The sequence below is a fragment of the Eretmochelys imbricata genome, chromosome 1 (assembly GCF_965152235.1).
Source record: "Eretmochelys imbricata isolate rEreImb1 chromosome 1, rEreImb1.hap1, whole genome shotgun sequence".
Taxonomy (NCBI): Eukaryota; Metazoa; Chordata; order Testudines; family Cheloniidae; genus Eretmochelys; species Eretmochelys imbricata.
In genome coordinates this window covers 185,469,767-185,495,036 of record NC_135572.1, presented here as the reverse complement: position 1 = coordinate 185,495,036, position 25,270 = coordinate 185,469,767, and the positions used below count along the sequence as shown (strand labels likewise).

Below are 25,270 nucleotides of genomic sequence, written 5' to 3'. Positions count from 1 at the left end.
CTCTCTCTCTTGTTTTATAAAATATTTCCGTAGATAGAAGGGGAAAATAACACATAATCACAACAGCTGGTTCTGAAGTAACTTTTAAAAAAAACCTGTATTTTGGGTTGGGTGTGTGTGTCACTCCCAGGGAAGCAAAATTTGACACCTAAACAGAATGAGAGTGTCATCACATAACCAAGTCCCGTAGTCTCAGTCTCAGGAAGTTTAAAGACAGATACTTTACATCAAGGATGCCCAAACTTTGCCTAACTGAAGGGAACAATGAGAATTTGATAGGAGATATAAAATGGAGCAAGCAACAACCTCCCTCCTCTTTAATATGGAGTTATGGCCAGCAGAGTCCACAGGTCCCAGCATGCTGTGTTCAATCCAGATCTAGGCAGCTGGACCCTGGCACCCTGGGACCAGTAGTCTCCTTATTAAAGGTTAGGGTAGGCATATGCTTCATTTGGCTCGTCTGTAAGCTGCATTTGTTCCTGGATCACACTTCTGCCATCCCTATGTTAAGCTGAAGATCAGTGCTTGTCTGGTGATTAAAGTAGAGGACTGACAGTTGGACAGTCTGGGTTCTGTTCTTGGCATAATCACAGTCACGAAACCTCTCTGTGCTTCACTTTCCCCACCTATCAATTGCAGCCCTCACAAATATATGCAAACGCCTTGGAAATCCTCGGATGGATGGAGCAATATATTTTTGTTCTCTTCCACTAGCGATAACTAGTCACTTTGTAGCTGGCTTCTGAGGTGCTATTGATCATCAGCAGTTTAGCTATATACATTCATGGGGGAAAGAGGTGGTGGTCTGATCCAGTACATGTTACAGTTAGGTTTAGGCAAATCAGGACTGGGGTTTAAATATGATGATAAAAATAAGCTGTTCTCCTGACATTTTTGCCAAATGGGAATTTGCACCTGCTTAGGCCAGTAGTGAATTTACAACAGATGCGTTAGTGGCACTGTTCATGTACTAAAGAGGAAGACAATACTATTTATAGCTCAAATATAGAGCAGAAATGCTGCTGAATATTTCTCATGGTGATAACTGTCATCTTATGGCTATAATGGGAAACATCTTTCAATTTCCACCTTGTCTTTAGCTGTGACACTCTGAGTACCTTTCCCAGACCTGAAGAAGAGCCCTGTGCAGCTCAAAAGCTTGTCTCTTTCACCAACAGAAGTTGGTCCAATAAAAGATATTACCTCACCCACCTTGTCTCTCTCACTTTGCTTAAAGTAATAGGACATCAAAGCACTTAGCTTATATGTTTTGCTATAAGTAACCTAGCAAGTACATTTTTTGTATGTATTTTTTCTACACTTTGTATTGTCTGTTTCTAAGTGCTAGCTCTTTCATGATGTAACTCTAGCAAAGAGTAAATCCCTCTGGACTAGATAAATTCCAAATTACAGCACAGATTCTACTGCTATAACATGAAAGCCCCTGCACAGCACGTTTATTGGCTGGTCCTTGACGTTTATAAAGGAAAATATCAGAGAAACTCATACCAAAGTCAAGCTAAAAGTCATTTATTTTCCCTGTGTGAAAGCACAAGCAATTCTTGGCTAAAAATCTGATGTGCTATAGGTGAAATTGCTTGATATTTTCACTTGCTGTGGGAATTTCCCCCCCACCCCTGCTACCCTCTATTCAAGGTGAAAAACTGCAGATGGCTCTGAGACCCTAAAATGTTAAAATGTATCAGGCTTTCTAGAAAAGAGGTAAAGTTCTAGTAGAACCATGAGCTAATTCTGTGAGAAAACTGGTTCTGCTCCATGAAGGCCCATCAATACTACAAATACAACACTTAGATTACACTGATTACAACTCCCAATGAAGTTAAAACATGATACAGTTTTGCTCAGTGTAAACTATCAGCATTACTGAAGTATGCAAGCATGTCTAAGGCGTTAGTGTAGTTCAGGGCTACTTACTTATCCTGGGGGGACAGCAGTGTTGTAAACAGGTCCCCCCCAACCCAGTTGTAGTGTAGATGGACTATTAATACAGGATTTTTATAAATATATTTACCCCAGCTCACTTTCTTTGGGTGAAGGGAATGTTTTATCAAATGTTCATTCATTTTTTTACCCCTTCCCTAAAACTAGGTCTACAGCATCAGGACAAGAGCAAGGAATCTTCTTGGTTCTGAAGATCAGATGCATCTGAGCACCAGATAGCATCCCCACAGCCGGGATGATGATATTGAAACTCTTGACTGTTTCTGCCTGGGGGCAGAGGACACACCGCTAAGGAGAAGAGGAAGAGCCAGTCATTCTGGTTTTGCTATTGAGCCTTTTCTTTGGCAGGCCACTTCTGGGTCCCAGAACATAGAAGAAAAAAAAACTTGTTTTTCTTTCTTTCCTCATCTGAGCCCTACTGCAGCTGTGCAACCTAACTCCGTTTTGCTCCTTTCCCAGTGTTTGGTTTTGTTTGTTCTGGTTGTTGTTGTTTTTTTTTTTTATGCACAGCCTTGATGGTAGGGAAAAGACTGTGCCTTGACTCCAGTGCTCATCCTTTCAGGAACAGGGGTTTTGCAGTGTGTTGTGTGTCGATTTTTGTAGAAATACAGAAAGTTTGGGGCAGGGTTGGTGGACTATTTTAGGATGACATATTTTTTTAAAAAAAATCGTTAAATTGTTAAGTTCTGTTTAAAGAACTTGCTCTCAGAGAAGCACTGACAAGAAATGTATAAAATGCTTATTTTTAGATGTTTGTATTTGTGTGTTTGTTTTGTTACCTCAATTGTCTTTTTTTTAAAGAGCAAACCCTTTCCTAGTCCAATCCTTCATTGTTTCCGTTTTGCAAGATTTTGCAGCTTCTTGTCCTTCATTCTAGCGTAAACAGCTATAATTTACTCTTAACATTTCTGCTAAATATTTTTCCTGCCTGTCAGATTGTAGAAATGGTGTCTATATTTTTTTTCTTGCTTCTGAAAATGGCTTTGTGCTGGTTGTGCTGACTATGAGAAGAAATGTGTGAAACCTTTAGCATGGGGCAAAGTCTGACGTTGTTATAGGAACTATAGTATCAACCCATTCATTCTTTCAAAACGGACCAAATATTTATATGGACTTAAAGGAGAAAATGAGCCTGGCCCAGTGTCATGGAAAGCCTCTCGTTGACATCCGGGGACTCTGGATCAGGCCCTCTTTCTGTGAGAACCATCAACACACACATTGATATTTTCATTTCTAATAATTTTGGGAGGCAGGAGTTTCAGTTTAGGCCATCTGAAGAGTGATATTTTTCACATGAACATTCAAGGATAAAATACAGGTATTGCAAAAAGCTACAACTCGTGGAAACAAAGTGTTTTCATAAGGCCAGATCTTGCAATTTGCTGAAGAGCTTGTATGAGTTGCTTGAGTGCTTTCAACTCCTATTGAATGTAACCTGGGCTGAAGTTTTCAAAAGTTGGCCTCTGATCCCTCCATTGTGTGGTTGCCCAACCTGAGACATGTTAGGGACTGGATCTGAAAAGGGCTGATCACCTGCAGCTCCTATGGACTTCATGTGCAGTTGTGAATTTTTAGCCTTAGGCTGTCCATTTAAGAATCCACTCTGAGATAACTTTTTGATAATTTTAGCCACAGAAGTTTGCAAGAGGATTGCTGGATTGGGCCTGATCCAGAAGCCTGCCCCCCCCACCCCCCACGAGGAGTCCTTTGGAAGCCAGTGTGAAAGGATTAATTCCATGAATAAGGGCTGTAGCATTGTATATTAAAAAACAAACAAACCAATCCTGCAATTATCTTGGTGTAGGTGGAGCTATGTGCAGAGCTCCCTTGACTTCAGTGAGGCTTTTGTAGGGTCAGGAGTCTGCCTGTGTAGTGCTCACTACAGAATGAGGGCTGAAGTTGGTAATGCAGTAATTGTTTGGAAATGTTGCCATCCTTTTTGCTCCATCCAGCTTTTAAAATACATATTTAAGCTTTCTCTCATTTTTCAAAATATTCCTATCATGTATTCTATTTTTTGCTACCAGCCTTCCCAGCCAAAACATTCAAAAGATGAACAAAAATAATCTAAGTGTGATCAGTACTGAGACACAGGCTGACTTGTCTTTAGGGCAGTGAACATCTTAAATGTGGGATTTACAAGTGCAGAGGACCCACAACTCCAAGTGAAGTGAATGGGAGCTGTATGTGCTCAACCTCCTGAAATTCAGTTCTATATCCTGATGAGACAACCTTCCTCTACGCTCTTAGGTCCTGGTGCTGTGAGGGGCTGAGCAGTTTCCACTCCCATGGAAGCTCGCTGGAAATGGAGGCACTCAGAATCTCAGCATTAAGCCCTTAATGCTAAAGCACATATTTTGCTGATTTGGGGCATTAGGCCCAGTTTTTTAGTGGTAGTTAGACATTGCAACGCCTGAAGATCTGAGTGCCAATTACAACATCCTTAACTCCTTCTTCCTATCTCCCTAGTCATTAAAATTTTTTTTCCTGATGCTGAACTTCACTCCCACTATATTCTCATAGCAATGCTGCTCTCCTGGGGGAGCTGGTTTCTTTGTTGCTCAATGGGTTAGTTAGCAACGGGAAAACCTCAAGGGTAGGAAGCTAGCATAAGTTTCTAAAAGTTTGGCTACTTATAGGAAAATTGTAGTTCAAGAAATACTGCAAGATCAGACTCCTTTGTGACAGTGCCTGAAGGTCCTGGGTTTGGCTTTGCTGGAAATGGTGAAAAACAGTTTTTCGTAGATTTAGCTAGGCCTGCAAGGGAAAGGTTCTAACCAAACTTTTTGAACTAAAAACAAACCAAGAAAAAAGTTCTTTTTTGATCTTGGTTGGTTCTTATTGTATCTGAATTGGCTCACCTCTTTCTAGTAATAGTGGCCAATTGATTGCTCTCCACTTTGCAACAACAGAGCATGGAAGGACCTGCTCTCGTTCCCATTGGAGTCCATGGCAGAACTCCCAGTGACTAAAAAGGCAGTAGGACTAGGTCCAAAGTTTCTGCTTGAATCTCAAGTAGTAGTGTTTTTATGGGTTAGCAGGTAAACAAGATATGAATGAGTGAAGATCCTACCACCTCCTGCTCCCACCATAAGGGCTGTTTCCACTGGCAAAACCTGAGAATAAGTCTAAAGTACTTCTGCCACTCTGCGGGGTCAGGTAGACAGAGTGCCAATAAAAATGCGCTACTGGCATAAGAGTTAATGCATCCGATCAATTGACTTAAAGGTTTATTACATTTTCCTCCTTGTTAAATTTGATTTCACTAAACTGGGCAACTAAACTGATCTTTGCTAAGAAATCAGCTGGGAAAAAAAAAATGAAACCAAAGCTGTAGTAATGTGCTTGCTCATATAGTCTAAAACTTGAAGGACAGGAACAAATCTTCCACATGAAAAACCTTTACAGTTGAAGTCAGCAGATTTACTTCACGAAAAAAGAAAAAAAAAAAAAAGCAAAGCAAAGAAAAAGGGCTTATGAGAAGCAGATGTTGGGTTGATATCCATTCCTGAAGGAGCAGATTCTGTACTCACAACACTTCAGTTTGAGAGTACTGATGGCAGCGAAAATAAAAGGGAAAGGTTCTGACATAAGAGAAAAGGTCTGTAAAAACAGGGCTCAATCAGTCTACAAGTCTTAATACACTGCAAAAGGAATCATCTCATTGCTTATATGCTAAATTCTACTGCCCTCCCAGGAAAATGGGAGATTTATTTTGTGAGGGCCTGTACTAACATAATGTACTTTATTACTGTTTCCGTGAGGAGATGCCAAAATGATTTTTGTGTCCATACAAACAATCAAATTTATATGATTAAGTACTTAACTCTTTTTTTTTGTAGAGGTTTCTGCCTTCTGAGTTATCTGGGGTCTGATGCTACCCCCTGTGAAGTAAACTGGACCACTCTCACAGATTATAAGTAGGAACAGGACCTGTCAACTGGATTGAACCATTTCTGAGACTCTGTTTGTCCATTAGTTTTTAAACTGAACTCCCCCATATGTAATATAGGGGGAGTTTCCAGCTTAAAAACTGATGGTACAAGATGGCCCTTAGTTACACAGCAGACACAGTTGTTGGAAATTTTGAATACCTTTCTCCTGGTAGGAGCAGACCTACTTTTGTTCTGATTCTTCAGATTTTTCAGTACTAGAAACATAATTCTGCAAGGTAATCAGAGAGAGAGAGAGAGAGAGAGAGAGAGTGAGAGTGTTTTATAACATGGAAATCTTGGATTTTTTCCCCCCGCTTTTTAAAAAAAAACATAGTTTCTTCCTCAAAACATGCTTTTTAAATAACACTGTCTTTTCCCATATTTTTTGGAGTTGTTATACAGTATATTTTATCCCCTTCTCCTCCCGTCACTTCCTCTAGAAATTGATTGGAATTGTATGGTAAATCCCATCTGACCTTGACTATTTAGACATTTGCATTTAATTATGTTCTCCATGACTTCAGGGTTGCGTGAAATTCTTTTGTCTGTACAAAAGGCTTTCAAATGCTCTTGATAAACCCTGATTGGTTGTACCTACAAATGTGACCAGGCAGTCAGCAGGTGTATATAAACAGAGGTGCAATGTCTTTTCATGTGGTGGACAAGTGCATAACTGCTGACCATGGGTCATTCTACTCACTTCAGGCACAATTCTTCTTAGCAATAGAGCATTAATTTACATTTCTGTTCATCTAAAATCTTTAAAAAAATCTCTGTTTTTTAAAAATATTCCAGCCTCTTGAGATTTCTAAAGCGTGTTTGAACTATTAGAGGCTTTAAAGAAAAAAAGTTCACTTGACATATATGTCTTTTAGACTGAACTCCCAAGTCCAGCAAGAAGGGATTTTTTGTTTTTTAAGGAAACACTGCCTTTTAGTATTAGTCCTGTGGGCACAGTCTGCAGTTGTGACTCAGGCAAAGCACCTGTTGAAGTCAATGGGACTTTTGCCTGAGCAAGATCAAACCCTTTAATAGTGACAGGGGTGCTAAAGGTAGTTTTCTTACAAAGCTTGATCCTGACGTGCTTGAAGCAGAGAAGAGTACCTCTTGCATTTCATGCGGATGCTTGGACAGCCCCGCCTAGTGCTGTACCCAGTCCCCTTTCTACATGGGCAAACAAGACCCAACAGGGGAACTAGATATTCCTGAAACTCAGTGTTGCTGACCCCTGATGTCACTGATGTCAATAGAAAGACTTCAATGACAGCTGTGTCAGCTGATCTCCATCCCACGGTGTTGGTGGGCACAAAATGCCTGATCTCCATCCCACGGTGTTGGTGGGCACAAAATGTTGACTTTGTGTCTTATCCATAGTCCGCTGAAGTCAGTGGGAGGCTTTTAATTGATTCCAGTGAGCTTTGGATCAGGCCATTAGTATTTATGCAACAGCAATTTTATAGTACCTGAAGTTTACATGCTTTATTAGCAAATTTGCAAATTGTTGTTGCGCTGAATGAATCCCCTTTCCTTTCCAAGATTTGTAACTGTTGTTTAAAACCATCAATTAAATCAGGTGCCTCTCCCCTCCCATCCACATTCAAACTTTACTTCCCCCAAAACTCCACTTAACTCTTTTGTGCCCCTCATCAAAATTGATGGGGGACATGATGTAAAGAAAAGTGTTGGGCTTTTTATTTCATTGTTTAATAACTAATTTAATGTGAATTTTTTATTGTTATATTTTTATGTAGCATTTTTGGTTTTGTCTGTATTTCTTGACCATTAGGTAATGCTTTCATGTTTTATTCTTATGCAACTAAAGAATTCATAAATCTCTTTGTAAATTCCAGCATCCTGGGGTTTTTATTTTTTTTTCCCACAAGGTTGATTTTTAGAGCTAAGGAATTCATTTTCTGATGAAAAGCGCGTTGGGAATTGTAAATGAGACTCTTCCCTGAAGGTAGTTGCTGTTGATTCCATACATTATCATCTGACTCAACTGGGATTATTTGTTTTAAATTGTTTGTTTTGCTGACTTCATTGGGACACATGGAGCCTTCAACAATGTTCTTTCTTCCTTTCCAGGACGTAACACTGTAATTAGAGGTGCATCAGAAAAAGGTTGTTTTACTGTATAGTCTTTTAATACATGCTAGAGGCTATATTATAGATGAAGGTGGTAGCACCATCTGTTGTTAAGGTTGCTTGACCTTCCAGTTGGAAGATCCTGTTTTTCAATTGCTTATAAATCTGTAATCATTCAGTCTGAAACTTTTCATGTTAGGTGTCTGCCTCAGACTGCTTTTTTTCTAGAAAGTTTCAGTAAAAATGGTTCAGCCACTTCTGAGAATGAGATAGGCAAAACAACAGTTTCTGCTAATGTAAAAAAACTACTTACAACCATTTTGATGAGAAAATCTTGTGGTTCTGTGTTTTGGAACGGAGACTTGACATTTGGTGGTGGGGGGAGAGGGCACAAGAGCTGGGCAGTTGATACAGGACAAGGAGTCTGTGAGAGAAGAATGAGAGTGGGAGCCAGGATACTGAGACTAGCTGAATAAGATGCCGGGAAATGGGAGCAGGCAAACTCAGAGGAGGAGGGATGGGGACTGGGAGCCAATGTGCAAGGGAGCATGAGAGGACTAGGAATGGTGAAATATAATATATAGGTATAGCTTGACTAATCCATGAAAAGGGGCAGGAGGTATATGATCACACCGATCATATATTTGTTGATGGTTAACACCAAAAAGTGAGAGAACTTGTTCAATGGGTTTATTATAAGCTAGGAGTAATCAGGGTCAAGAAAAATTCAGAATGAATAACAGGAAAACACTTCTCCAAAAAATCTGCTACACTGCATAGTAGTCCCCAATGGACACCCTATTGCCCTGAGGCAGCTATGAAATATCAAAGGATCAAACTGATTAACTCCTACTTCTTCTCCCTCTGATTTCTATTATTCTTTCCATAATAAGGCTTCAGTTATGTTATTCCAGGCCTCAACCTCCATACTTTCAAGGACCCATACCACAGGGGTCTCAACTTGCCATATAGGTGCCACTGTAACGATCAAGAAAGGGCAGTATGGGAAATAAACGTCAGGAAATATGATGTTGACAGACCCCGTTCATCAGCAGGCGAGATCAGATCTGGGACCTGTGGAGCTAAATGCGTGAACCAGTACTGCATGTGCTCAAAGGCCAATGGCTCTTAGGTAAGGCTGTAGCAGACTCACTAATCTGTAAGTGGTCTAGATGCCACTAGAGGAGGACAGAGCACACACCACCAGGCCTGGATTACAGAAACAGCAGTGTACAGGTTGATTTTAATTGTACTGGGCCCGATCCTCAGCTGATATCAATCAGTGTAGCTTCAGTGGTACTTTACACCACTTGAGAAGCTTGCTGTAATCTCCAAATGTTTATTTTAAATTTGTACCAGTTTAAGGCTGAATTCCAGTGCTTGAGGGCATAGGAAGGTGCTTCTCCCCATACAACGTGCAAGACAGATTACTTCCAGCGTGCACATGTAACCCACATGCCTTCTGGGTGTGGTGCTCTGTCCTCTAGTGGCACCGAGACCACTTACAGAGAGATTAATAAGTCTGCTCTACAGCCTTAGCTAAGAGCCGCGTGGCTTTTAGCTCATGCAGTAGAGGCTCATGCATTTATCTCCAGAGGTCCCCCGCTGACGACCGGCGGTCTGTTAGTGTTACACGCAGCAACACATGCCACACATTCCACAGGAAATGTTCCACACAGGGGAGCGGCAACCAAGGCAAGGTGCTACTGCAGCTCTCAGTGGCTGGCACATTCCCTGTAACAGAAGATGCCCTGAGCTCCGCCTCTGGTCTTTATTGGCCCCTATGTTTGAGATCAGGATCATCTTTGTGAAGCCTCTGAATTCAAAAGGTTGGGTTGTCTGTGTGCATCTAAAACACACAGTATACAGGGTGGAGACCAAGCCATCTGGTGAGAATTCTTCACAGCTGAAGTGTGTGTTCTATTGGGACACCAACTACCACTGAAATGATTATTTCTTTTTGGAACCTGTAATCATCCAGTAAATTCCTACATTTTGAAACATAATTTTTGGCCTCATCAAAAGCAATTGATAACTATTGTAAAAACCCTAAATCAGAGGGTCTTTGCTTTGACAATAGCTGCACATCTGCAATTGATTTATTACTCAGGGAAGAAAGCAATTGAGCAATAAAGTTTTGATGCTAGACATAGCATGTAACAGAGGTATCTCTGGCTTTGAAAATGAATTGTCATGTGAATGGCCATGGTAGAACCAAAGTTCAGAGAGCAGGGTTTTGTTTTTTTTCCATGCCCACTTAGTTTAGACAGAATGAAGAACACCAGCTCTAGTTACCCACCGCTGACCAGGCACCAGAGAGCACTGCATTGGAAGCCAAATGTAGCAACAAAGGTTTCTGTATCTAGTCAAATACTTAAAAGCTGTTCTTTAAGTGTAACATGCTGGTCTTTTCACGTGACTGAAAATAAAAGAGAAACGTTCAGTCGTATGCTACCCAGCTCCTTCCATTGGAAGCACCCTAATCTCTTTCAAAGGGGCAGGTCCTGAATGTAGAGATGTTCTTGTTGTTTGTGTAAAAAACCCATTTGAAGAATTGCATAGGGATTCCACACCCCCAAAGTATCCCTAAGCTCCAAGGCTAAACTCTTCCATGTTTGGCTGGCTCAGTGAGGACAAAGCTCCGGGTTATCATCTTACAGACATTTTGACAGAAACCTTGCACCACCCCCAGGAAGAAACCTGTCTCTCACTGGAGACACAAAGAGCCAGGATGCTGCCTTTGCTTTTTCTGCACCCCAACCTTCTGCTGGGGGAAGTTACTGTACACTTTTCTGTTGAGCAGCTTACTCCTTGCCTATCTCTTCATGGTCTGGTCGGCTACTCTAGTAGATTGTGGGGTATGGATCAAGGCTTCTCCCAGCCCCTGCCCCTTTTTTCCCCTCCCCCACCCTTATCCACTTGCTCATGCTCCTCAGGTGAGCAGCCCCTGTTCTCCTTCCCATGGACAGGATTGCAACCTGAGCTGCGCCGAGCAGAGGTATAAGCAGGGACCTTGCTCTCCCCTGAATGGGCAAGTAAAGGCTGTGGAAACACAGGCCTAGTTAAAAGGTGTAAGCACTAGATTGGAACACAGGCATCTCTGAGGGCTAGTATTAAAATACTTTAGCCTAAATGAAGTTAGCAGGTTCAGTAGAGAGGTATTAGCCTGTATAGCACAGGCCATAAATTTCACCTGTCAAACTGGATGATCCAGTGGGCCCTTTCAGCCTTATGTTCTCTGATAGGATGAAATGAACCCTGCTGACCATTAATCCACCTGTCCACCTTTTCTGAAATAGGGATGATAAAATCTATGCTAACCCTGTGGGAGCCGGGGCAGGGAGGGGAGGGTTAGTTTGAGTCTGAAGTTCTTTTAAGATGGGAAGCAAATCCCAAGCCCTTCGCTCTCCCAGATCTTAAGAAGGCTGCCCGTCTCTGCTCCTTTTGAGTGAGCATCAGCTGGGAAAGGCTATTCAATTTCTGGAGGGGTTGTTTTGGACAATTTGCTTCCACCCCACCCACTCACCCACACATACACCCCATTTCTTGTATTAGCATTTTGCTATAGGAAGACAAAAATTCCTCTCTTAAATACAGAGACTGTCCTTATTTGTGAAACCCATGCCTCAGCTGTTTTAGGGCGGGTTGGCTGAAGGTTGGCACTGTAATAGGGGGCCTGATCCCTCTCCTCTAGAAGTCAGTGGGAGTTTTGTTATTGATTTCAGTGGGAGCAATGGGGGTATATTAAAAACAGTTGGAGCAAAAGTCGCCCAGTGACTATATGTCCACTGGGTCTCTTTTGCCAGACATTTCAGTGATGGATTTTAAAATAAACACGGGGATGTTTGGAAATATTTTGTATCTGTAAATATGTAAAATATGCAAAACAAAGCTAACAGCTGTGGGGTGTACTCTGGCCACGTGAGGAGGATTTGTGTAATGGTGGGGTTTTTTCCATTGCCTCGTCTTTTTTTTTTTTTAAGCCTCTGTGTTTTTTCCAAGAGAATCACTTTGCTGCCATTCCCAGTGGAAAAGGCGGGAGGCAGTCAGATGGGCTCGTCCAATGGTGTGTGACGCTGTACAGACTGCCTCAACTTCAGTGAAGGGCCTTGTAAGTCGTAGTGAAACTTCCTTTCCACGTAACATGCAGACACTTTGAACTCCATGTTCAATAAAAACTTTGCCCTGGAAGTGGGGTGGAGTGTGGTTTTAATTGAATCTGGCCTTTCAAGAGCAGTAACAGAAGGCAGAACATCACATGGGGGGGGGGGGGGGGGACATGTTTTCTGTAGCAGTTCTCAGTTACCTGAGACAAGTGACACCAAAGTGTTAACAACTGGTATGCAATTCATTTCCTAAAGTGAATTCATTGTTTATGAAAGGGGATGGATTGATGCCCTTGCAGCCCGCAGTTCTTCATTTTATCCACACTGAATGGTCCCATTGATGACAATGAATGATATGGGAGTTTCGCCACTGACTTCCATGGGATCAGGATTTCACCCAATGTAACCACTGGGCTAAGGAGAGCAGGTTTGACCCAGATCAAGCACAGGCTGTCAGCCACCCTTACGCATGTTATTTTTTTAGTGGGCCTATTCGCTCCATATGGTATTGCTCAGGAGCAGTAAGGGCATTAGAAGCCCTAAGTAAGTGGCAATGTGCACCAGCCAGGAGGCGGCCCTGGGAGACATAATGACTCACTCAGAGAGTTGACTCTTGCTCTGGTGGGGGAAGTAAAGTGCTGCTGTCCTGAAAAATGTGCAGGTGTCCCCTGCCCCAGTCAGTTCCATAGGCCACCACCTGGGGCTAGGGAAGGTAGAGGCAGGGTTTTTCTTGCTCCCAGTCCCTTTCCACCTCCTTCTCTACCCACTTCCTGGTGGGCTGGGGAGAAGGGCGTTTCCCCACTTCCAGAGCAGCTCTACATCTCCATTTCATGGAGCAGGTAAAACTACCCCACTTCCACCATCTACATGTCAGAAAAAGACTTGGCCTTGCTATAGGAGGTGCATGGACATTTTGCCTCCCAGGAGCCACCACAATGAGTGCAGGGCAGATCCCTGAATTAGTGATAGCTGAGTCTAATTGTCTGCTGTCTTAGACTGAGGGGCTTGCATCACATTGTTTGTATGGTACTGCAGGATGCTGGTGTAAGTCTGTTGAAGGTTGTTATCTCCTTGGGTCCTTCCTGAAAAGAAAAGAAAACCATGTTCATCTCATGAAGCTGCTGCAATCAGCAAAATCTGAAATAAGTAAATAAATAAATATAAGATTCCCATGTCCAGGGCTCATGGCAGCCTGAAGTCCTTACACATGACCTAATGTACATAGCTGCACCATGGGAATAAGGTAATCTGGGACCCTTAGGCCCAGATCCTCAGGAATTTAGACACCTAACACACATTGAAATTAGGCACCTAAATACCCTTGAGGATCTGAGCCTTAACATCTACATATGGTGTTAAACCATGTTCTCAAAATTAAAAAGAAAAAGCAGGTACAAAGTTCAGCACCGCCCTAATAACAACATACCCCACCGACAACCAGGCTGGATATCTCAGAAGGGTGTTTCACACCACTGCTAAGTCTATAGAAGAATTTGGACACTGTTATGCCCCACACAGCTTGGTGAACTTTTTACTTTACCTGTGACAGGTGTGTGTGAATTTAGTGCTTACAAAAGATGCTAGCCTATCTGAAGGCCCTTTAGAGACAGAGGGCCCTCAAGAGGGCATGAAAGGTGCATTGGACAGATATGGCACAGGCCGGAGGGCCAAGGCCTCAATGATATTTAGGCATTGGTATTAGGATCAATGGAAGTTAGGTGCCTCAATACCTTTGAGGATTAGTCCTAGGTGACCAAGTATCTCTGCAAGTGCTTTCACCCTGAGCTTGAGAGACAAGATCTAGAGGTGAGAGGCTCCTTCCATCTTCGCTCCTATTTGACCCTTGGCCTCTCGCCACTGCCAGCCAGCAAAGGTGCCATTTACCTTAGGTCCAGATCCTCAATATGGGCACCTACATCCCATGAATTTCCCTAACTCCTCAGTGGGAGTTAGATATCTGAATACCCTCAAGAATCTGGACCATAGCGGTTGGTTTTTGTGTTGTAAGCTGAGATCACCGACTTTGTGGACAGTGTTCACCAAACATTGATGACTTATGGTCACTATTAACCAGTGATTTAGCTGTGATAGGCCTTCATTCTTCATTACTAAATCCATAAGCCCTAAGTGTCCCCCTGCAAACTAGCATTTGTAACATAAATGACTGATGCTAATCAGGAAAGAGCACTAGGTTTTTGAGGGATGAAGCTATAGATATGCCTAAAATGTGGAAAAGTTGAAAGGAATACTGTAGTTGTACCATATAGCTAATAACTAAACTCTTCCTTATGGCTAATAAATTACTCCATTCTTATGGTTTGGGCTGTATTTCAGTGACTGTTAGCAAAGGAGAAAGGAGAAGAAGGTTAGGAGCCATAATCCATGACATTCCTACAGCAGTTCAAGCCAAACACTTCTGATTACCTTGTAGATAGCTGACTGACAGTTTGAAGATGGTTGAAAGGCAATATTGGCAGCCCAGCCTAATACAGTGTCAAAACCTCCAGTTCCCCATGCTCAACTTAATCCACAATTACAAGTCCTTTTCTGCAAATCACAAACCTGTCATTTTCTTTCTATGAAATCAGCAATCACTATAATTTCCTCTCAGCTGGAATATCTTTTTTCATCCCCCCCATCCCCCTTTTGATGGGTCAGATTTAAACCATCTGCAGGCAGATGGAAAGGAAAAGTAGAATTATTGTTTTCACTGAAAACTTTTGCAGCTGTCAGGGTGTGTTTGAGACAGGCCTGATGGCTGAAAACAAAGACAGGACACACTGTCCCGGCTGGGTGTAATAGGAGCAGAACTCCTTATAGCCAGCTCTTACTTGGAAAATTTGGGGCTAAATGAGGTGAACAAAATTATTACTGAGTAATTCTCAGAGGTTTTCCGGTGGGGATTCTTCACAGATCTGTTCTGCTTTTGCTGGGCCTATATGAGATCCTTGTCTGTGTGCAAGCCTTTCTAAGTGCCTGATGTGAAAAAGAAGTGCATTGTTTTGTAACTTTCACACCACATGGTGGTCAAGGGGCAGTAATCATTGACTCCATGTTACACTCTCATGAACCCCAGTACTGCAATCCCAAGCCACTAAAAAATAACCCACAAAACAAGACATGTAGGTAGGTTATCAATTAAAACTTGTAATAACCATGAACCGGTTAGGTCAGGAACAGTCTGAACAAAGCACGAGAACAGTCTGAACAGAAGATATGTAGCAGGAGACCATGAGTAGCTGCGCACGCTCAATGCTATGCACACGTGCACATCCACACACACAGAGCACCTTAAATAGGAAGAGGAACACTGAGTGTAGGGAGCAGGAACCATGAAACAAAACAGGAACGGGGAGCAGGAAGCAAGAAGGCAAATTCCTTTACTTCACTCCAAAAATTTAGCAGTATCTGGCTGGAGGCAGCAGGTGAGCCTGGGGCCTTCGGATATATTTCTGATTCACAACGTCCTCCACCGGCCAGATGACATCATCATATGCAGAAAAATTGTCCTCTTCCCTATCTGTTCCCCTTCCAGTAGGCAGTGTATCACACTGGCTAACAACGCGTTCTCCCTGTGGTAAACACACTCACCACGCTCAGTACCTACAAAGCAGCCTACAAAGTCACGTCACAAGTATTGCTTCCAGACCCTCCCCCACAATACACTGCTTGTTCTGGTTAGAATGCCTGGAATCTTGCATGGCTAAATTCATTGAAACATGAATATTTCCTAGTCACATCAGTCGGCTTCGAGGATGGCAAAGGGGCGGAATGAACTTTTTCCGTCAGTATAGATAACTTGCTCTATCAATTGGTTGAAGAGTCCATGGAACAGGGTTTCTCCAATATTTCTTGAAATGTACTCGGCATATCATATCAAGCATGACAACGCAATAGGGGAAGCTGTATCTGATATGCCTCTAGTATGAGAGCTACATGCTTCTTCAGAGCCCCATATAGTCTCTCCACTGTCCCGCGTCCCTGGGAATGGTTCACAACAGATTTATAAAGCACTGTGCCCGTATCTGTCAGAAAGCATTCAACTCTTTTGAAACCAAAGGGGTTCCAATATCTGAAACAAGGCTCTCTGGTAGGCCAAACATAGCAAATACAATGGTTAGGCAAGAAATGAGCTCCTTTGAGGTGCCTCGTGAAATTATGACTGCAAAGGGGGTAAGGTAAGTAATAGTCTATAACAATCAACAGTGTGTAACCATGCAGTACAACTGAGGGCCCAATAATGTCTACTGCAATTCTCTGCCTGGTCTGTCTACGACTGCCTGTTTCAAAGGGGCCAGAGGAACAGCAGTTCTAGACATTGTGAAGACTGAACGTGCCTTCACATGGCACTCAGTGTTTGAGCACAGCTCTTGTCACCAAGCATAGCTACATAGAAATTACTTCTGCTTCATAACTCCAAAATGTCATTCATGACCCACATGAAGCGTGCTTGTTGCAATGCTGCTGGAACAATCAGCTGGGCTTCTCCTCATAAGATATGTTGAGTAGCACCTATCTTCACTGGGAGCTCAGAACTAATTTTGTGAAACGTAGACAAAGTTTGCTTAAGGACTGGGGCCATCCAACCTGCTTGTACAGGACATAGCACTTGCACAGTTCAGCATCTTAAGGTGTGGTGTCAACTGCCATATCTTTCAGTGAAAAGCATAGGGTGGATGCTGCCATTTCTGCATATAAGGGCGCCAACCCAGAATTTCTCAAAATAGTATCAGCAAGTAAATCTGCCTGTGATATATATCGTATCAAAGGCACACTGCTGCCACTGGCCAATCCACAGTTGTAGCATCACACACAGTAGCCTTATGATAGAGAGGTCTAGAATAGGCAAATGATTAGACTCTAAGGTGATACATCTTCCCACTATGTATCCCTGGAAGCATACAATAGCAAAAACCATCTCCAAGAACTCTAGTGCAATTTGGGAGAACTTTGCTTCCACTGGGGTGAGTATACAGGATGCAAATGTAACCAGGTGTCCCTCTCGGAGTACAACTGAATCCAGACCCTGATTGCATGCATCAGTTTCAATCACTATAAGCATTAATGGATCAAAATAAGGATTATTCTGCTTCTGTCAATTACAACTATCTCTCTCCCTGATCATGCCACCATTTCATGTGCTCTCAACAGTCCTTTCTGCAGAAGTCTATTTGGTTGGAGGGGCAGATCTACCACCTGGAGCCTGTATTGGCTGTCTCTGGTGTTTTTTGTTGTGAGTGTCTGGGTGGGTGTATGTTACTTCTGCCTGCAGCATTCTGGATGGCTTCAAGAAACACAAGCCAGCATCCAGATTGGTCGAGGAGTGTTCTCCTCCTCCACTGTCCTCAGTTTCTCAGGCCGGACTCATACTCGGGTATAGTTATAACATATGACTTAATGGCATATTAGTCTAGCTGTTGGTAGCAGGTTGTCAGCCCCTTTCCATTTGGAAACAGAACTCTCTAACATTCTCTTTCAATTGCAATGTGGGCATTCTTCTCTCTTTTTCCTGGTATGTAGCACTTCTCTTTTTTATTTTTTATTTTAATTTTTTTTAACAACTTCAGGGTTAAGTTTCTGCTGCTTATGAAGCTTGTTAGAGTTGGCACTAAAGTTTTTGTCCTTCTGCTCATGAGTCTCTGAACTGATAATCCCAAGAAAGCATTACAAACTGTGTTGTGTAAGTGGTAATGAGGATCCTTTTAGTCTGCCAGAGCCATTGTTATCAAGTTTAATGCTATTCATTTTGTGTTTTTCTTGCTAAGCCATTTGACTCTGCATAGTGAGAGCATGGTGTGCTTGGGCTCATCTATCATAGAGAATGGGCAGAATATGGCACTCATGAATTGTGCTCTATTATCTATTATGAAGTCATCTGGACCCCTGCAATGAACAGTTTGTGCATTACAATGTGTTATTATATTGTTACTGAATGAGTTGTGCAACACTTCAACTTAAAAACAATTTGAGAAATAGCCCACTAATAAAAAGTATTATTTTTCATTTAAGTCAAAAGAGCTGCACTGAGCTTGAACCAGGGGAAATCAGGAATCCCATTGCTGTGGGGTTTTCTGCATTCTGTTTCAAGCTTGCATTTTGGAGTTAAACAAGAAAAATAATGATGAAAAGGCAGAACCAAATAGAAAGACGCTGATAACTGCTGCTTTGAGGAGACTGAGAAAGGTAAATCATTACAGACTAGAGCTCAATTCCTGTTCAGGTTAGTCACATGAGGCCTCAGTGGATTTACCTGCATAAGTAAGAAGAGCAGGATTTAGCCCTGAATCTGGTAGGCCTAAGTCCACTGCCTGGCTCCTTTGAGCAGACATTTACTCACATACAAAGTAAGTGTAAAATTTTAGCAAATAAGAATCTGCCATCCTTTTGCGTGATATGCAGTGGGGAATCAGTCCCACTATAAACAATTTTAGCTAGAGAATGTAGCCGGCCTGATTCGCTATTGCCTTGCACTGTGTGTAGTCATTTACCCCCGCACAAAGAGAGCATAACATGCTACTATTCTAATTCAATTTGGTTCATATACAGACATTCAATATATGTGTAAATGTGCAAGGCAGTGGAGAACCAGGCCCAGCATCCTCCTGGTGCTCAGGACCAACTCAGGTCAGGCTTCCTGAACTGATAAACCTAGCTCATAAGTATAACTGGTCTTATTATTGTGTCTCAAAGTTTCATCACCTCCTACAGTGAGCAGTATTAATGAAAAGAGAGGGAATTAGATCAGGCTGACCCAGCTCTGTTCCTTTGACAGCTGTGTGTACGTAGGAGTATTGTTTTCTGCATGGCTTTCTTTGGAGTGCTGAAAAAAATAAACATCTGCTTATGATATTTGCTCCCATTAGTGTCTATAATAATGTTTATAAATTAAAGAGATGTAGGTTATAAATGTGTAGAAGCTAATACTGTTCTGCCAACTCAAGGCTATTAATATTCCTGTATCTAATATTCCTGTATCTATTCTAATTTTACTGTCTCTAGGCTTAACAGAACAGATTCCTTTTTATACAGGGTATACAAGTTTACATTCTGCATTCACCTGGATTCCTTGGGGAGCTGGAGTTTACAGAAATCTCAACCACAAAGGGGAGCTGGGGGATGGGGGAACCACCCACAACAGCCATGTCCAACTCTGGTTGATTGGAAGGTGTGGTTAGCCCAGTCAGGGGCTTTTGAGAAGTAAGGGTGGAAACCCAGTCCTGAACTAAAATGGAACACCACTGAGGCAGAAGAAGCATGCCAAAAAATTATTCATGAGTATATCAGGATCAAAAAACAAGAACACAAGAAATGAAACTAAGAAAGCAATGGTCACTATTATAATTCAGGAGATGCTACTTTATGTAGCTGGGAATTAATCTGTTAATAACAATACTTCCACTTCTCTACCACCTCGTACACAAGAATCTCAAAGAGGCCATCAGAGGTCACAGATTAAGAAGGGAAAGAAAGACAGAAAACCTGAGCTCTCAATAAGCAGTTAATGAAGAAAGCATTCTGAGTTACAAATGCAACTTCTAGGTGCTATAACTGCTCCACCCCTTTTGTTCCTCAGGAAAAGCACACATTCTCCAGTTAGTGGTACAGACTCAGCACGGATTCATTATTTGTCACAATCTAGCTGCCTCTACACTGGGTGTTAGGTTGGCATAGATAACCTGCGTTTTTCACACCTCTGAACACTGTAGCTATGTTGACCTAAATTTTAAGTGTAGACCAGGCCCAAAGACCATTAGCTACGTCAACAATTAACTCTTCCATTGACATAGCTGTGTCTACATTGTGCTTTTTTTTCACACCCTGATGGACCTAACTGTGCCAACATAACATTTAAGTGTAGATCACACCTGGGATAGAGAATCAGAAGGTTTATGCTCTATTCCTCGCTTGCTGTATGATCTTGCATACATTAGTTAGGGACTGAGCAAAAACCCACCAAAATCAGTGAAAAGATCCCAGCCATTTCAATGGGCTCTAATCCCTCTATGCCTCAGGGCCTCATGTAAAATGGGATTACTACTATTTACTTTCTTCATAGATATTTTGCAGTGCTTAATTCATTAATATTTATAAAACTTTTTGAGCTCTTTGAGTTGGAGGTGCCATAGAAGTACAAAGTATTATCATTATCAATCTGCTACATCTGTGTTTTGGAGTATAACTGATGCTACTCACATCTTTGGGTTCCTCAACAGTCAAACTTGCAATTTCTATAGTCACATTTTCATTTCTTCCCTGGAAATCTGCAAATCTGTCTACATTTGAAACAAAACTGCTCTGTAGGCATAGATATGTTGGTATTATGTCCATTGTTTAAAAATAATAATAAAAGGAAGCATGATCTATTCACTTCTGGGGATTCAGCTGGCAGGACAAAATCACCGACTGCAGTTTTAGACCCTACTGAAGCAATAAGAGTTTTGACACTGACGTCTGTGGGGATCAGGATTTCACCCTTTGTCTTACGGTGTACTTTTTCATGGCTCTTAAGAATACCTGGTGAAGCTGCTTGTGGAATGCATCCATATGGGATGGATAAGCATGTACTTTCTGATGTTGTAAAATAGTTCAATTGCTTTTATCACAAAAGTCATGACCTAACCTATGATTAAGATTTTGGGCTCATTATAAGAGAAATTCTGCTGCCAAAGAAAGCTACAATACCATCAGCAGATGAAACACAAGCTTCTGAAAACCTGAATAAAAAAGGACTACTTGATGCTCATAGAATGCTGAGTACATTGTCTTAAAGAATAAGTAATAATATAGTAAATCAAGGTATCAAACATATTAGTTTGTTAGTAAAAAGGCCGGTATAATTAATTAATTATTATTACTTATTTGTATTATTGTAGCATCAAAACTCAGGATCTGGGCCCCATTGTGTAGGCACTATATGCACACAAATAAACATGGTTGCATGATCAAATACTTCCTTCCCAACTGGAGTGAAGCCAAGATGCTCTGAGAGAAAATACTCACCTCTTATACTGCCAGGAAGCAGAGAGGAGCACCAGGAGCAGCAGGTGAATGCAGACTACAGTCATCTTTGCAAAGGGCTGCCTGTGGTGTCAACCCACTGGGAGCAATGGGTGATAGCGACCATGCTGAAGAAGACAATTCTTTGGAAGTTTCCCTGATGAAGAATATTTTGTGTGTCAGCCTCTGGTGAAGGAGATACTTTTATTTTTAAGACCATGTCAAAAAAGGATCATTAATCCTAAACATTTATTTTTAAAAAATCTACCCATTGCACCAGGGCTCCTCAAGATTCACCTCTGTCAATTGTTGTGTAGCTAGGCAATGCATGAACTGTTGACCTAGCTCTGTCTATACGCTATAATCCTAACAATTAGACCCAATGGTTCTTAACAACTTAGTTTAATTACAACCTAATTTCTTCTACAGCAGCCTGTCCACAAGATTTCAATGAGGTATCATTGTACAAAAAGTTTGAAGTGTTTTTGTTGTTCCTTTATTTGCTTGATTTTAACTCAAACTCAACTTAATTACAGACACCTGACTGGCCCTCCATATTTAATAATAGAGGCAATAACAGGTGTAATGACACTGACCATTTAATATGAAAAATAACTGTTAGAGGGACTTGGAAAACCAAGTCTGTAAAGGTTTTAGCTGTGCTTTTTGAAGAGTTAGCAAAAATGTAAAATACAAAACTACTTTACAAAATATATACAGGTCTGTACATGTGTCAACAAGCTTTGCAGAGACAGGTATATGGAATTTAACTTGTGTGATGCTCTGGCACATCAGATAGTTCATGTCTCTTTAATATAGCTGTTAAATATTGAGCTAACTTTCCCCTCTTATGCAAGCAAAGTATCATTTCCAGTAGGGTGAAATCCTTCAGATGTCTGTGGATTGGCTATGAACAGTACGTCAACTGATCTCTATAAAAAAGAGTCGAACTAGGAAACCAGAAAAACAAGCAGAGGGGTGTAACTTACATCTAAATTAACACTACAGAGAAGACAGGACTGGCCTCATATTTTACCTACACTTGCTTTGACAGTGCATTTTACCACATACCAATTGCTTAACATCAACTTCTGTGACAGAAGACATTGACCATGTCACAAGCATACTGAATATACAAGTAGAGGCATGTAGCTTGGATCCCAGGTATGACTGTAAAGCATGATATGAACCAAAACCTTGGCTCAGAACATCCATGAACTTTTTGGGAGAGGAAAAATGGAGAATCTGAACCCTTCTGTCTCTAATGGTCTAAACTAGTGGTTCTCAACCTATTTACCATTGTGGGCTGCATATGCAGCTCTCTATGTGTTATGGCCCTGAGGATGTAACATGGGCCGCCCCTGTGTGCTGATTGGGCCGTAAGTGGCCTGCAGGCCAGAGGTTGAGAACCACTGGTCTAAATCAAAACCTCAAATCCAGCCTCCACCCCATAACGCTTAGTGTTCGAAATATAGATCTAGAGCTGGATTTTCCAGCCCATGGTCCTGTCATGAAAAGTCAAAGGAAAGATTTCAGAGTAGCAGCCATGTTAGTCTGTATCCACAAAAAGAAAAGGAGGACTTTTCTTTTTTCAAAGGAAAGAGTTTGCCAACGATAGAATCAGTCACATACAGTGAATCACACCTCGACTAGTACAGTAATCCTGCAATTCACTCTTGTGTAACTCCAAAGGGACAGCTGGGGTATAATGAGCTGAGTACAAGGCTAAGAGACCTGGATTCTCTTCCTGATTCTGCCTTGGACTTTGTGGTCTCTGTATGAAAGTTGCTAAATAAGGATTAAGTGTTATTAGTACTGCTGTCAATAGGTCCTGTCCTGACACATTTAATCAGGCATTGACTTCAATGGAAGTCTTGAGTTTGGGCTCCAGAGACCAGATTTTTAAAGGTATTTAGGTGTTTAACAGCCATTGAAATAGTCCCACTGAAATCAGTGGGAGTTAGGCATCGAAATACCTTTAAAAATCTGGCTCTACATTCCCAAACAAACGAACAAGTCTCCTGGTCAGGATAATTTTGTACCTGTAAATAAAGAGCAAAGGAAAAAAACCAGGATAGTTTTCTTCTTACTGAAAGTTAAGGGTATTATGAAAATGTATGTCGTCACTATTTTTTCTTATATTTTTCACGCCAAGTAGAGCAAAGGATTATTGTCAGCCAGGCAGCAGAATATGCATTGCTTTGTCTGCAGCAGAGACACTATGGTCATGGTGGGAAAGCAAGGAAACTCCCTGGCAGCCCAGCTGCAAAGAAGCCAACACTTGGTAGGTGAGACACTCTACCAAACTCCCTACGGGCAAACTTAAGACTTAGCCACAGGCCATTAACAAAGTTTTACCTAGTTATTGTAAGATATTGAATTGTTCAAAATTCCTAGCAATTGAAAGGCAGATTGCAATCAGGCGTGACCACATTGAGGAGACAGTTTGTGAGCAGATTTATCATTCTTTCTGGATGATACAGTGGTTACTGTAAAATCTTTGGCAGCTAGGAAATCACCAGAATGTTTCCCTTGTTGTACGGGGGGTGAGGGGAAGGGGAGAGCATGCTGCCTCCAGCATATCCAGCCAGCATTTCTGGAAAGCAAATGGGAAAGATGAGGGGTGGGTAGCCAGGACTATGCCTATTTCCCACTCTCTTTCTGCTACCTTTTGGCCAATTCCTCCATCGAGGAAGCTACTTGGTAGGAGTCCTTCACTCGCTTGGGTACAAGGGCTACAGATTTGACTGGCCCTTATACAAACCATGCAGAAGGGAGGTAGGAGGTACCCTATGCCCAGCGCACATGGGATATGGGTTGGCACAGTATGTCTCTCTATAAGATATACTGAGAGCAAAATAAAACTCCGTCAATGCTTTCACTAATAAATAAGCAAAACTGGAAATTCTCCATATTTTCATAAACATGATGGTTCCATTTTTTTCAATGATTTAACACTAGGAGATAGAAAGGGGCACACTACAAGATGGGAGAGATTCTCTAAGCTAGCTCCATAATGTAGATAGGGATGACTCCTGTCTGCACTGAGCCACTTGTTGCCTGTCCTCAGAAAATCTTTCAGTGCTGCAGGATTGAGTGGGTCTCTCAGGCTATGTCTACACTACAAAGTTAAGTCCACTTAAGTTATGTCAACGATCATCCATTGCTGTCATTAAACTGCTTTTGCATGTCTACAAAACGCTCCTTGTGACAGTGGAGTGCATCCACAGTTGGTGCTCTTGCATCAACAGAGAGAGCAGTGCACCATGGGTAGCTATCCCACTGTGCAACTTTCCACCATCTGCCGCTGGGTGTTCTGGGACAGGGTCACAGTGCCTCATGGGGGCAGGCTGAGTGTCCCATGATGTAATTTTCTCCGTCCCATCATTCCATGGGCATATGACTACACTTTGTGCTGCTTTTCAACAGCCCCTGTAATCTGTGTGCCCACCATCTCTTTCAGAAAGCATGGATCCAGCACTGCTCTCCAGTCTTGTGATGAGCATTATGAACACAACATGGCTGATCCTACAGTGTTTCATGAGCTACAATTCTAGTAATGACACTGTGGTGTCTGCCCTGCTGTGTGTGCAATGGAAAGAAACAAGTCAACATTGCTGTTGGCATTCAAGGAGCAGTTGCACACAGTGGACCATTGTTACTGGGCTTAGGAAACAAGCACTGAGTGGTGGGACCATATCATGATGCAGGTTTGGGATGACGAGCAGTGGCTGCAGAATGTTCAGGTGCGCAAAGCCACCTGCCTGGAACTGTGTGTGGAGCTTCCCCCAGCACTTCAGCGCAAGGACACCAAAGTGAGAGCTGCCTTCATGGTGGAGAAGGAAGTGATGATTGCTGTGTGGAAGCTGGCAACTCCAGACTGCCTACCAATCAGTTGTGAATGAGTTTGGAGTGGGGAAGTCCACAGTGGGGTTGCAGTGATGCATTAATCGCCTTCTGCTCTCAAGGACTGTGACTCTGGGCAATGTGGGGGAAATAGTGGATGGCTTTGAGGCAATGGGTTTCTCTAATTGCGGCAGAGCGATAGAGGGTACTCATATCCCAATTTTGGCCCCAGACCACCTTGCAATGGAGCACAGTAACAGATAGGCTACTTTTCCATCGTATTACAAACACTGGTGGATCACTGGGCTTGTTTCAGCGACATCAGCATGGGATGGTTAG

General features: G+C 42.1%; 1 protein-coding gene across 1 annotated transcript in view; it reads left to right on the top strand.

The window, feature by feature from the left end:
* Nucleotides 1-24,990, top strand: part of VGLL3 (vestigial like family member 3) — a 56,124-nt gene extending 31,134 nt beyond the window's left edge. The window contains exons 4-5 of the mRNA XM_077815711.1: nt 18,177-18,271; nt 24,757-24,990. Coding sequence (XP_077671837.1) covers nt 18,177-18,271; nt 24,757-24,990 — 329 coding nt within the window. The remainder of the gene's footprint in view (nt 1-18,176; nt 18,272-24,756) is intronic.
* Nucleotides 24,991-25,270: the final 280 nt, after the last annotated feature.